Source organism: Panulirus ornatus, chromosome 18, assembly GCF_036320965.1.
Source record: "Panulirus ornatus isolate Po-2019 chromosome 18, ASM3632096v1, whole genome shotgun sequence".
Taxonomy (NCBI): domain Eukaryota; kingdom Metazoa; phylum Arthropoda; class Malacostraca; order Decapoda; family Palinuridae; genus Panulirus; species Panulirus ornatus.
In genome coordinates this window covers 55888693-55904417 of record NC_092241.1, presented here as the reverse complement: position 1 = coordinate 55904417, position 15725 = coordinate 55888693, and the positions used below count along the sequence as shown (strand labels likewise).

At 41.6% G+C, this 15725-nt stretch overlaps 1 protein-coding gene across 2 annotated transcripts in view; it reads right to left on the bottom strand.

Annotated features, from left to right (window-relative positions):
* Nsun5 (Nop2/Sun-like domain containing protein 5) overlaps positions 1 to 15725 on the bottom strand; it is a 72190-nt gene that overhangs the window by 35045 nt on the left and 21420 nt on the right. Inside the window, exons 3-4 of one of the 2 annotated variants that reach the window (XM_071673263.1) lie at positions 11068 to 11225; positions 5777 to 5919 (exon numbers count right to left, since the gene is read on the bottom strand). In XM_071673263.1, coding sequence (XP_071529364.1) covers positions 5777 to 5919; positions 11068 to 11225 — 301 coding nt within the window. The remainder of the gene's footprint in view (positions 1 to 5776; positions 5920 to 11067; positions 11226 to 15725) is intronic. The other variant, XM_071673265.1, reaches the window with a different exon arrangement.

Genomic DNA, 15725 nt, shown 5'->3' with positions numbered 1-15725 from the left:
CATTTCCAAAACATCCACCAGCATCTGCACATTTTTGCCCTCCCAGATAATGTTCTCTCTTCCCACACATCCTTCAAAGCTCTCACAACCTTCACCTCCAACCCAATCCTATGGCACTTTTGGTTCCATGGTTCCATTTGCTTCCATGTCCACTCCAAGAAATCTAAAACTCTTCATTTCCTCCAATTTTTCTCCATAAAAGCTCAAAACCCAACTAACCCATCCATCAACCCTTCTGAAAATAAAATCTTGCTCTTATTCATATTCACTCTCAATTTTCTCTTTTCACACACACTTCCAAACTCAGTCACCAACTTCTGAAGCTTCATACTTGAATCTACCACCAGTGCTGTATCATTAGCAAACAAGGACTGACTCAATTCCCAAGCACACTTGTCACACAAAGACTGCATACTTGCTCTTTCCAAGTCTTTCACATTTACCTCCCTCACCAACCCAACCTTAAACAAATCAAACAAGCATGGGGACATCACACACCCCTGCCGCAGACTGACTTTCACTTGGAACCATTCACTCTCCTCTCTTCCTACTCAGATTCAAGCTTTACAAACTTTATAAAAACTTTCCTCCCATTCCATATATTCTTAAGATCTTCCACAGAGCATCTCTATCAACCCTATCAAATGCCTTCTCCAGATCCACATATAAATCCATCTGATTTTCTAATTATTTCTCATATATCATTATCTTGTGGAGGTGAAGGTGAAGATTTGTAGAGGTTTTCAGAAAAGAAGAGAGTGTTGGGGTGAAGAGAATGGTGAGAGTAAGTGAGCTTGGGAAGGAGACTTGTGTGAGGAAGTACCAGGAAAGACTGAGTACAGAATGGAAGAAGGTGAGAACAAAGGACGAAAGGGAAGTGGAGGAGGAATGGGATGTATTTAGGGAAGCAGTGATGGCTTGCGCAAAAGATGCTTGTGGCATGAGAAGCGTGGGAGGTGGGTAGATTAGAAAGGGTAGTGAGTGGTGGGATGAAGAAGTAAGATTATTAGTGAAAGAGAAGAGAGAGGCATTTGGATGATTTTTGCAGGGAAATACTGCAAATGACAGGGAGATGTATAAAAGAAAGAGGCAGGAGGTCAAGAGAAAGGTGCAAGATGTGAAAAAGAGGGCAAATGAGAGTTGGGGTGAGAGAGTATCACTAAATTTCAAGGAGAATAAAAAGATGTTTTGGAAGGAAGTAAATAAAGTGTGTAAGACAAGGGAACAATTGACAACATCAGTGAAGGGGCTAATGGGGAGGTGCTAACAAGAAGTGGTGATGTGTGAAGGAGATGGAGTGAGTATTTTGAAGGTTTGTTAAATGTGTTTGATGATAGAGGCAGATATAGGGTGTTTTGGTCGAGGTGGTGTGCAAAGTGAGAGGTTGCGGGAGAATGATTTGGTAAACAAAGAAGAGGTAGTAAAAGCTTTGCGAAAGATGAAAGTGGGCAAGGCAGCAGGTTTGGATGGTATTGCAGTGGAATTTATTAAAAAAGGGGGTGACTGTATTGTTGACTGGTTGGTAAGGTTAATTAATGTATGTATGACTCATGGTGAGGTGCCTGAGGATTGGCGGAATGCTTGCATAATGCCACTGTACAAAGGCAAAGGGGAAAAAAGTGAGTGCACAAATTACAGAAGTATAAGTTTGTTGAGTATTCCTGGTAAATTATATGGGAGGGGATTGATTGAGAGGGTGAAGGTATGTACAGAGCATCAGATTGGGTAAGAGCAGTGTGGTTTCAGAAGTGGTAGAGGATGTGTGGATCAGGTGTTTGCTTTGAAGAATGTATGTGAGAAATACTTAGAAAAGCAAATGGATTTGTATGTAGCATTTATGGATCTGGAGAAGGCATATGATAGAGTTGATACAGATGCTCTGTGGAAGGTATTAAGAATATATGGTGCGGGAGGCAAGTTGTTACAAGCAGTGAAAAGTTTTTATCGAGGATGTAAGGCATGTGTACGTGTAGGAAGAGAGGAAAGTGATTGGTTCTCAGTGAATATTGGTTTGCGGCAGGGGTGCGTGATGTCTCCATGGTTATTCAATTTGTTTATGGATGGGGTTGTTAGGTAGGTGAATGCAAGAGTTTTGGAAAAAGGGGCAAATATGCAGTCTGTTGTGGATAAGAGAGCTTGGGAAGTGAGTCAGTTGTTGTTCGCTGATGATACAGCGCTAGTGGCTGATTCATGTGAGAAACTGCAGAAGCTGGTGACTGAGTTTTATAAAGTGTGTGAAAGAAGAAAGCTGAGAGTAAATGTGAATAAGAGCAAGGTTATTAGGCACAGTAGGGTTGAGGGACAAGTCAATTGGGAGGTAAGTTTGAATGGAGAAAAACTGGAGGAAGTGAAGTGTTTTAGATATCTGGGAGTGGATTTGGCAGCGGATGGATCTATGGAAGCAGAAGTGAATCATAGGGTGGGGGAGGGGACAAAAGTTCTAAGAGCGTTGAAGAATGTGTGGAAGTCGAGAACATTATCTTGGAAAGCAAAAATGGGTATGTTTGAAGGAATAGTGGTTCCAACAATGTTATATGGTTGCAAGGTGTGGGCTATTGATAGAGTTGTGAGGAGGAGGGTGGATGTGCTGGAAATGAGATGGTTGAGGACAATATATGGTGTGAGGTGGTTTGATCGAGTAAGTAATGAAAGGGTAAGAGAGATGTGTGGTAATAAAAAGAGTGTGGTTGAGAGAGCAGAAGAGGGTGTTTTGAAGTGGTTTGGTCACATGGAAAGAATAAGTGAGGAAAGATTGACCATGAGGTTATATGTGTCAGAGGTGGAGGGAATGAGAAGTGGGTGTAGACTAAATTGGAGGTGGAAAGATGGAGTGAAAAAGATTTTGAGTGATCGGGGCCTGAACATGCAGGAGGGTGAAAGGCGTGCAAGGAATAGAGTGAATTGGAACAATGTGGTATACCGGGTCGACGTGCTGTCAATGGATTGAACCAGGGCATGTGAAGCATCTGGGGTAAACCATGGAATGTTCTGTGGGGCCTGGATGTGGAAAGGGAGCTGTGGTTTCAGTGCATTATACATGACAGCTAGACACTGAGTGTGAATGAATGTGGCCTTTGTTGTCTTTTTGTAGCGCTACCTCGCGCACATGCAGGGGGAGGGAGTTGTTATTTCATGTATAGCAGGGTGGCGACAGGAATGAATAAGGGCAGACAGTATGAATTATGTACATGTGTATATATGTATACGTTGAGATGTATAGGTATGTATATGTGCGTGTGTGGACGTGTATGTATATACATGTGTATGTGGGTGGGTTAGGCCATTCTTTTGTCTGTTTCCTTGGGCTACCTCGCTAATGCGGGAGACAGCAACAAAGTATAATAAATTATAAGATAGATAGATAGATAGATAGATAGATAGATAGGTATATATGAAGGGTTAGATGGAATAAATAATGTAAGGTAAGAGAGATGTGTGGAAATAAAAAGAATGTGGTTGAGAGAGCAGAAGAGGGTGTGTTGAAATGGTTTGGACATATGGAGAGAATGAGTGAGCAAAGGTTGACAAAGAGGATATGTGTCTCAGAGATGGAGGGAACATGGAGAAGCAGGAGACCAAATTGGAGGTGGAAGTCCAGAGTGAAAAAGATTTTGGGCGATTGGGGCCTCAACATACAGGAGGATGAGAGGCGTGCAAGGAATAGAGCGAACTGGAACAATGTTGTATACTAGGGTCGACGTGCTGTCAATGGACTGAACTAGGGCATGTGAAACGTCTGGGGTAAACCATGGAAAGGTCTGTGGATGTGGACGGGGAGCTGTGGTTTCAGTGCATTACATATGACAGCTAGAGACTGAGTGCGAACAAATGTGGCCTTTTTGTCTGTCTTCCTGGCGCTACCTCGCTGAAGCAGGGGGTAGCAATGCTGTTTCCTGTTGGGCAGGGTAGCGCTAAGAATGGATGAAGGCAAGCAAGTATGAATATGTACATCTGTATATAGGTATGTCTGTGTATGTGTATGTGTATGTATGCATATGTGTATATGTAAATATGTTATTTATTTATTTATTTTGCTTTGTCGCTGTCTCTCACATTATCAAGGTAGCGCAAGGAAACAGACGAAAGAATGGCCCAACCCGCCCACATACACATGTATATACATACACGTCCATACACGCTAATATACATACCTATACATCTCAATGTATACATATATATACACACACAGACATATACATATATACACATGTACATAATTCATAGTCTGCCTTTATTTATTCCCATCGCCACCTCGCCACAAATGAAATAACAACCCCCCTTCCCCCTCATGTGTGCGAGGTATATGTATTAATATGTGCATGTATGGGCGTTTATGTGTGTATATGAGTAGACGGGCCATTCTTTGTCTGTTTCCTGGCACTACCTCGCTGACATGGGAAACAGGAATTAAAATAAATAATACTTAAACGCCCATACATGCACATATACATAACATATACGCATATACACAGACATATATACACATGTACATATTCATGCTTGCTTGCCATCATCCATTCCTGGTGCTACATAAACACCCACACACATATACATATACATATCCACATATACATGTACACATTCATACTTGCTTGCCTTCATCCATTCCAGGTATGACCGCAACCCACAAGAAACAGCATCGCCTCCCCCTGCTTCAGTGAGGTAGCACCAGGAAAACATACAAAAAAGGCCACATTCGTTCATACTCAGGCTCTAGCTCTCATGTGTAATGCACCGTAACCACAGTTCCCTATCCACACCCAAGCCCTACAAACCTTTCCATGGTTTACCCCAGGCGTTTCACATGCCCTGGTTCAGTCCACTGACAGCACATTGACCCTGGTACATCACATCAGTCCAATTCACTCTATTCCTTGCATGCCTCTCACCCTCCTGTATGTTCAGGATGCTATCGCACAAAATCTTTTTCACTCCATCCTTCCACCTCCAATTTGGTCTCACACCTCTCCTTGTTCCATCCACCTCTGACACGTATTCTCTTTGTCAATCTTTCCTCACTCATTCTCTCCATATGTCCAAAGCATTTAAACACACCCTCTTCTGCTTTCTCAACCACTCTTTTTATTCCATCAAACCCTGCGTATATACCTATCTATCTATCTATCTATCTATATCTCTGACACCTTTTCCCAACTGGAACTCACATAAGTTGGCCACAGCAATAGAGTCTCCGGAACTAAAGAGCTCCACTGCCACTTCTTAGCCTTCAGGGCATCTCAAGCATTTTTTTCCCCCCATAGGCACCTACCTAATCTTCCTACTGAGTACCTCTACCTAATGCTCCTGCCTAATGTGCTCACCGAATGTTTCTACCTATTGCTCCTGCTAACTGTTCTTACCTACAACTTCTATCTATTGCTCGTATCGTTTTGCCAAATGAAGAATGGTGACTATAATACTGCATCAATCTGTAATGCACTATAACAATCATTTCTATATTGCTCCTTTCTTTTGAAGATAAATGTCTGGTTGTTCTACTGAAGTAACCCAGAAAAGAAAATCACTCAAATCATTAATTGCCAACCATTTCCCTTTCCAATTATCGAATGGTGAAGTATTTACTGTTATCAAAATGTGAAATACTTATTACAAGCTTATCCAAAGACTACAGTTAATCATATAAGGTAAACTTACAAAACTTAACAAAATGAGAATTGTACAGGGTGTTGGATAATTGAATTTCATTTTCCATAGCATCTTAAAATGTATTTGATATTTCAAAGCATGTATTCAGTGATTTCCACAGGAATCTTACTTGAATGACATTAAGGAAATCATCATAAGTCTCTTGTAATGGATCGTATTCTAGAAACATCCATCCTTGACTGGCCAGCTGGGCTTGTACACGATCCATGGATGTCTTCAGCGTATTGACACGAACATAACGTGGACAGCAGTCTGGGAAGAGTATGATACAGTTCTTGATAAAAACTTGACTATAATAAACATTTGCAAATATATCAAAATCAATACCTGTTTTATACAAGGTGTTTTAAGAAAAGATGTTTAAGAAGCTTAATGAAATAAATAACACTGTATTATATAAACTCAATGCAGATAATGCTTTACTGTACTCCTCTGATTCAATTACACAAAACAAATTGAACACTTCATCCTCTGTCATGCTAAAAGGTTTGTACAAAATATTCTTCAATATGCTGTACCTATTTCATATTTATCTTAAAATCCCATGCTATTCCGGCAAATGAAGGGAGTCTTCTTTTGCATCAAGCTTATCATAACATGATTGATACCCATGGGTCCACTTTGGATTGAACCATAACCCTGGGCCAGCAAAACGGATAACTACAATATAATTCAGCTTTTTAAGCCATTAGAGCCACTAGACAGATATTTACATGAGCTGGGTGGAGCCTCTATACATACAAATATTTACACATCGAGTTTCACTCCTCAATTTCAAAGGCTGTGCAGTGAGCCTGACTGGTGGCTTAGAAAGTATTGCATGATAATGTCTCCTCTTAGTCTGCAGTCCTCCAACTAAGCCAATGAGATCAGATTTGTGAGATTTCTTGGAAAAAACTGAGCAGCTTTTGGCTACATTAAAAAGACCAGGCAGATGATAATCCTGAATCAATTTATGAGGATGAACTGTCTTTGGACAACAATTTTATGAACCCCAACTTCTTTCCACATCAAAGTGGAGGCAGTATTGCCAGCACCCATCTAACCTTGACAACAAAGCATTTGATTGCTGAAGCCAGTAATTTTACAGTTTTGGCCTAACAAAAGAATTATCCATGACTGATGCTGATTAAAGCAGAAAAAGATAAATCTTTTAAGATAAATCATAATAATCACTTATAATTTTACTTAAATAGCTGATCACCATTTCCTGTGTCAGCAAGGAAGTGCCAAGAAACAGATGAAGAAAGACCCATCCACACTACACACATTTATATATACAAACAAATATGATACATATCAACATATACACATATATATACACAGATTTATTTTTTTTTTTTTTTGCTTTGTCGCTGTCTCCTGAGTTTGTGAGGCAGCGCAAGGAAACAGACGAAAGAAATGGCCCAAACCACCCCCATACACATGTATATACATACGTCCACACACGCAAATATACATACCTACACAGCTTTCCATGGTTTACCCCAGACGCTTCACATGCCCAATTCAACCCACTGACAGCACGTCAACCCCGGTATACCACATCGATCCAATTCACTCTATTCCTTGCCCTCCTTTCACCCTCCTGCATGTTCAGGCCCCGATCACACAAAATCTTTTTCACTCCATCTTTCCACCTCCAATTTGGTCTCCCACTTCTCCTCGTTCCCTCCACCTCCGACACATATATCCTCTTGGTCAATCTTTCCTCACTCATTCTCTCCATGTGCCCACACCACTTCAAAACACCCTCCTCTGCTCTCTCAACCACGCTCTTTTTATTTCCACACATCTCTCTTACCCTTACGTTACTTACTCGATCAAACCACCTCATACCACACATTGTCCTCAAACATCTCATTTCCAGCACATCCATCCTCCTGTGCACAACTCTATCCATAGCCCACGCCTCGCAACCATACAACATTGTTGGAACCACTATTCCTTCAAACATACCCATTTTTGCTTTCCGAGATAATGTTCTCGACTTCCACACATTCTTCAAGGCTCCCAGAATTTTCGCCCCCTCCCCCACCCTATGATCCACTTCCGCTTCCATGGTTCCATCCGCTGCCAGATCCACTACCAGATATCTAAAACACTTTACTTCCTCCAGTTTTTCTCCATTCAAACTTACCTCCCAATTGACTTGACCCTCAACCCTACTGTACCTAATAACCTTGCTCTTATTCACATTTACTCTTAACTTTCTTCTTTCACACACTTTACCAAACTCAGTCACCAGCTTCTGCAGTTTCTCACATGAATCAGCCACCAGCAATGTATCATCAGCGAACTACAACTGACTCACTTCCCAAGCTCTCTCATCCCCAACAGACTTCATACTTGCCCCTTTCCAAAACTCTTGCATTCACCTCCCTAACAACCCCATCCATAAACAAATTAAACAACCATGGAGACATCACACACCCCTGCCGCAAACCTACATTCACTGAGAACCAATCACTTTCCTCTCTTCCTACACGTACACATGCCTTACATCCTCGATAAAAACTTTTCACTGCTTCTAACAACTTGCCTCCCACACCATATATTCTTAATATCTTCCACAGAGCATCTCTATCAACTCTATCATATGCCTTCTCCAGATCCATAAATGCTACATACAAATCCATTTGCTTTTCTAAGTATTTCTCACAAACATTCTTCAAAGCAAACACCTGATCCACACATCCTCTACCACTTCTCAAACCACACTGCTATTCCCCAATCTGATGCTCTGTACATGCCTTCACCCTCTCAATCAATACCCTCCCATATAATTTACCAGGAATACTCAACAAACTTATACCTCTGTAATTTGAGCACTCACTCTTATCCCCTTTGCCTTTGTACAATGGCACTATGCACGCATTCCGCCAATCCTCAGGCACCTCACCATGAGTCATACATACATTAAATAACCTTACCAACCAGTCAATAATACAGTCAACCCCTTTTTTAATAAATTCCACTGCAATACCATCCAAACCTGCTGCCATCCAAACACAGACATACATATATATATATACATATATGTATTCTTTTTTTTTGCTTTGTCGCTGTCTCCCGAGTTTGCGAGGTAGCACAAGGAAACAGATGAAAGAAATGGCCCAACCCACCCCCATACACATGTATATACATACGTCCACACACGCAAATATACATACCTACACAGCTTTCCATGGTTTACCCCAGACGCTTCACATGCCCTGATTCAATACACTGCCAGCACGTCAACCCCGGTATACCACATCGATCCAATTCACTCTATTCCTTGCCCTCCTTTCACCCTCCTGCATGTTCAGGCCCCGATCACACAAAATCTTTTTCACTCCATCTTTCCACCTCCAATTTGGTCTCCCACTTCTCGTTCCCTCCACCTCCAACACATATATCCTCTTGGTCAATCTTTCCTCACTCATTCTCTCCATGTGCCCAAACCATTTCAAAACACCCTCTTCTGCTCTCTCAACCACGCTCTTTTTATTTCCACACATCTCTCTTACCCTTACGTTACTTACTCGATCAAACCACCTCACACCACACATTGTCCTCAAACATCTCATTTCCAGCACATCCATCCTCCTGCGCACAACTCTATCCATAGCCCACGCCTCGCAACCATACAACATTGTTGGAACCACTATTCCTTTAAACATACCCATTTTTGCTTTCCGAGATAATGTTCTCGACTTCCACACATTCTTCAAGGCTCCCAGAATTTTCGCCCCCTCCCCGACCCTATGATCCACTTCCGCTTCCATGGTTCCATCTGCTGCCAGATCCACTCCCAGATATCTAAAACACTTTACTTCCTCCAGTTTTTCTCCATTCAAACTTAACTCCCAATTGACTTGACCCTCAACCCTACTGTACCTAATAACCTTGCTCTTATTCACATTTACTCTTAACTTTCTTCTTTCACACACTTTACCAAACTCAGTCACCAGCTTCTGCAGTTTCTCACATGAATCAGCCACCAGCGCTGTATCATCAGCGAACAACAACTGACTCACTTCCCAAGCTCTTTCACCCCCAACAGACTTCATACTTGCCCCTCTTTCCAAAACATATATATATACATATACATATTCATACTTGCTTGCCTTCATCCATTCCTATCGCCACAATGCCGCACAGGAAACAGCATTGCCACCCCCCACGTCAGCGAGGTAGTGCCAGGAAAACAGACATAAAAGGCCACATTCATTCACACTCAGTCTCTAGCTGTCATGTGTAATGCAACAAAACCACAGCTCCGTGCCCACATCCAGGACCCACAGACCTTTCCATGGTTTACCCTAGATGTTTCACATACCCTGGTTCAGTCCAATGACAGCATGTCAACCCAGATATACCACATTGTTCCAATTTACTCTATTCCGTGTGCACCTTTCAACGTCCTGCATGTTCAGGCACCAATCACTCAAAATCTTTTTCACTCTGAAACCACACTATGTCAAAAGCTTTGAATATGTCAAGGGCAACTACATAGGATTCCCCTAAATCTTTCAGGACTGATGACCAGACATCAGTAAGATAGGAAAAAATATCACTCATGGATCTCACCAAACAGAAGCCATACTGGTGTTCAGAATGAAGACTGCAAAATTCAAGATGTCTGGGGATATGGAAGTTGAGGAGGGATTCAAAGACTTTGGAAATGGTAAATGTTAGAGCAACAGGACAATAATTGGAGGTGTCAGAATGGTCACCCTTCTCAGGAATGGGATCTACCAGTGCATGCTTTCAAGAAGATGGAAAAGTTCTGTGGAAGTGTTGAGTTTACAGATAGGGGTGAGTTTGTGATTAAACCCTTGATGCAGAGGGTGACCCCAAGTGGAAAAAGTCTGTCATCAATGAGAGAATCTTAGAGAAGGATGAAAGTAATTACATTTGATTTACTAAATCCATCTTATAACCCAGCCAGAAATGTTCCAATCTAGAAAAACTTGAAAACAATTATCAAGGACCAGCCCTGAGGGTACTTGGAGCTATCTGTGGTGACTTTGGGGGTGATAACCTCCTGCAATCACTATGAACCAAAATTATAAACCCTGCTTCAGAGGTCTTTCTGGCAATGGTCCTCTTCACTAGATCTTGGTTTCCTTTCAGCTGACAATTCAAATGGACTCATTCTAGTAATGAATCACCAGAAGAGGGTTTAATCAAAGACAAGATCACCAAATTGTTGTGTCAAAGAAGTAAGACCTCATGATACACTCAGAACCCAGTGAAACACTTATCACTTCAGCAGATTCATCAAACTCCTATGTTCAGCATGGTGCCAAAGGGAGTAAACCTGTATGATACTTATTGTCCTATGACAAATAATATGCAATTTTCTCTAGCATAATAGGACTTTATATACTTCCAAATAGTTTAAAAGCTCACCATTCTTTTCATTATGAGAAAACTGTTGCTCAATATTGGGACCAGCTACCTTCATAATCTTCTCTTCATATTTTCGGAGTACTGCTATTGGTTTGCAATCCCCTAAAGGCATTCTCTTCAAAAGCAAGTCTGTGGTCAACACCTGTGCAAGATATGGACTGTAAACAAGAGAGTATCATTAATGTAATGTAAACAACCATTTACATGGAAAAACAATGTCTACAACACACTGAACATGTATTCAATCAAAAACTTTATATCTCTCGTGTGATTGCAGAATATCTTTAACTTTTCCTAAACCATAACACAATTCCTAATGACAGTCACATCTGTGCTGGGTTTTCATGAATACTTATCTTGAGAAATCAACTGCAGAAGTGTATAGGGACTAAATCTTTTTCCTACAAAAGACATTCAAGCCAGTCACCAGAATGATGCTACGAATTGGTAAGACAGGCTTATGGCTGCTACACATGGAGTGAGAGGAAGACCACCTGTGACATGGGGAAATAGAGTGGAAGAATACTGTAGGGAGAGAAATGGTGGAAGAATGCATGGAATACTGTATGCAAGGAAGGAATGTAAGGACAGGGAGAAATGGAGACTCTTTTGCCATGGCCATCCCCTTGATGGGAGTTCCCGGAAGGAACATGTGTAAGAGATGCAGAAAGATGCATAGATATCATTAATCATACATGTAGTCCTATTATGTTATGGACAGGGCATATGGTTGTAAGGTAAATTTTAAAATAACTGCTTACATTCATTCTACTTACAACAATGCTTCTCCTTTACTTTTCACTTATTTTGTTTATAAGAGGTAAAATGATGACAAGATGGTTCTGTGACTACACCCTCCTTACTTTGTAAATTTAGTTTCAAGAATGTGAATATTTGGTCTCTAAATAAAAGCTTAATATCACTAAAAAAAGTGATATCATTCCCATGCCTATATGCTTCTAATTATGAAAATAATACAGGTCCCATGCTCTTAAGTTAAAAAATAATACAATAGCTAAAAAAGTGAGGAATAATCCATAGCTACAGAAACAAGGAGTCATTTTTGCATTCTGATGCCAAAAACACCTATATAAGATAAATATAAAATAACAAGACAAAGTAGATATATGTGTCAGAAGTGGAGGGAACAAGGAGAAGCAGGAGACCAAATTAGAGGTGGAAGGATGGAGTGAAAAAGATTTTGAGCAATTGGGGCCTGAACATACAGGAGGGTGAAAGGCATGGAACGAATAGAGTGAATTGGAACAATGTGGTATACCGGGATTGCTGTGCTGTCAATGGATTGAACCAGGGCATGCGAAATGTCTGGAGCAAACAATGGAAAAGCCTGTGGGGAATGGGTGTGGAAAGGAAGCAGTGGTTTCGGTGCATTACAAATGACAGCTAGAGACTGAATGAGAATGAATGTGGCCTTTTTGTCTTTTTCTGGCACTACCTCGCTGGGGTGGGGATGCTATTTTGTGTGTGGCAGGGTGGCGACGGGAATGGACGAAGGCAGCAAGTATGAATATGTACATGTGTATATATGTATATAATTTTTTTTTTATTATACTTTGTCGCTGTCTCCCGTGTCAGCGAGGTAGCACAAGGAAACATGAAAAAATCGCCCAACCCACCCACAAACACATGTATACACATACACGTCCACACACGCACATATACATACCTAAACATTTCAACATATACATATATATACATACATATACATATACACATGTACATAATTCATACTTGCTGCCTTTATTCATTCCCATCACCACCTTACCACACATGAAATGACAACCCTCTCCCCCGCCCGCATGCGCGCGAGGTGGTGCTAGGAAAGGACAACAAAGGCTACATTCGTTCACACTCAGTCTCTAGCTGTCATGTATAATGCACCGAAACCACAGCTCCCTTTCCACATCCAGGCCCCACAAAACTTTCCATGGTTTACCGCAAACACTGCACATGCCCTGGTTCAATCCACTGACAGCATGTCGACCCCGGTATATGTACATGTACATGTCTGTATATATATATATGTATATATATATATATATATATCCCTGGGGTTAGGGGAGAAAGAATACTTCCCTCGTATTCCCTGCGTGTCGTAGAAGGCGACTAAAAGGGGAGGGAGCGGGTGGCTGGAAATCCTCCCCTCTTTTTTTTTTTCCAAAAGAAGGAACAGAGAAGGGGGCCAGGTTAGGATGTTCCCTCATAGGCCCAGTCCTCTGTTCTTAACGCTACCTCGCTAACGCGGGAAACGGCGAATAGTTAAAAAAAAAAAAAATATATATATATATATATATATATATATATATATATATATATATATATATTTTTTTTTCATACTATTCGCCATTTCCCACATTAGCGAGGTAGCGTTAAGAACAGAGGACTGGGCCTTTGAGGGAATATCCTCATATGGCCCCCTTCTCTGTTCCTTCTTTTGGAAAATTTAAAAAAAAAAACGAGAGGGGAGGATTTCCAGCCCCCCGCTCCCTTCCCTTTTAGTCGCCTTCTACGACACGCAGGGAATACGTGGCAAGTATTCTTTCTCCCCTATCCCCAGGGATAATATATATATATATATATATTTTTTTTTTTTTTATTATACTTTGTCGCTGTCTCCCGCGTTTGCGAGGTAGCGCAAGGAAACAGACGAAAGAAATGGCCCAACCCCCCCCCATACACATCTATATACATACGTCCACACACGCAAATATACATACCTACACAGCTTTCCATGGTTTACCCCAGACGCCTCACATGCCTTGCTTCAATCCACTGACAGCACGTCAACCCCGATATACCACATCGCTCCAATTCACTCTATTCCTTGCCCTCCTTTCACCCTCCTGCATGTTCAGGCCCCGATCACACAAAATCTTTTTCACTCCATCTTTCCACCTCCAATTTGGTCTCCCTCTTCTCCTTCTTCCCTCCACCTCCGACACATATATCCTCTTGGTCAATCTTTCCTCACTCATCCTCTCCATGTGCCCAAACCACTTCAAAACACCCTCTTCTGCTCTCTCAACCACGCTCTTTTTATTTTCACACATCTCTCTTACCCTTATGTTACTCACTCGATCAAACCACCTCACACCACACATTGTCCTCAAACATCTCATTTCCAGCACATCCATCCTCCTGCGCACAACTCTATCCATAGCCCACGCCTCGCAACCATACAACATTGTTGGAACCACTATTCCTTCAAACATACCCATTTTTGCTTTCCGAGATAATGTTCTCGACTTCCACACATTCTTCAAGGCCCCCAGGATTTTCGCCCCCTCCCCCACCCTATGATCCACTTCCGCTTCCATGGTTTCATCCGCTGCCAGATCCACTCCCAGATATCTAAAACACTTCACTTCCTCCAGTTTTTCTCCATTCAAACTCACCTCCCAATTGACTTGACCCTCAACCCTACTGTACCTAATAACCTTGCTCTTATTCACATTTACTCTTAACTTTCTTCTTCCACACACTTTTCCAAACTCAGTCACCAGCTTCTGCAGTTTCTCACATGAATCAGCCACCAGCGCTGTATCATCAGCGAACAACAACTGACTCACTTCCCAAGCTCTCTCATCCCCAACAGACTTCATACTTGCCCCTCTTTCCAAAACTCTTGCATTTACCTCCCTAACAACCCCATCCATAAACAAATTAAACAACCATGGAGACATCACACACCCCTGCCGCAAACCTACATTCACTGAGAACCAATCACTTTCCTCTCTTCCTACACGTACACATGCCTTACATCCTCGATAAAAACTTTTCACTGCTTCTAACAACTTGCCTCCCACACCATATATTCTTAATACCTTCCACAGAGCATCTCTATCAACTCTATCATATGCCTTCTCCAGATCCATAAATGCTACATACAAATCCATTTGCTTTTCTAAGTATTTCTCACATACATTCTTCAAAGCAAACACCTGATCCACACATCCTCTACCACTTCTGAAACCACACTGCTCTTCCCCAATCTGATGCTCTGTACATGCCTTCACCCTCTCAATCAATACCCTCCCATATAATTTACCAGGAATACTCAACAAACTTATACCTCTGTAATTTGAGCACTCACTCTTATCCCCTTTGCCTTTGTACAATGGCACTATGCACGCATTCCGCCAATCCTCAGGCACCTCACCATGAGTCATACATACATTAAATAACCTTACCAACCAGTCAACAATACAGTCACCCCCTTTTTTAATAAATTCCACTGCAATACCATCCAAACCTGCTGCCTTGCCGGCTTTCATCTTCCGCAAACCTTTCACTACCTCTTCTCTGTTTACCAAATCATTTTCCCTAACCCTCTCACTTTGCACACCACCTCGACCAAAACACCCTATATCTGCCACTCTATCATCAAACACATTCAACAAACCTTCAAAATACTCACTCCATCTCCTTCTCACATCACCACTACTTGTTATCACCTCCCCATTTGCGCCCTTCACTGAAGTTCCCATTTGCTCCCTTGTCTTACGCACTTTATTTACCTCCTTCCAGAACATCTTTTTATTCTCCTTAAAATTTAATGATACTCTCTCACCCCAACTCTCATTTGCCCTTTTTTTCACCTCTTGCACCTTTCTCTTGACCTCCTGTCTCTTTCTTTT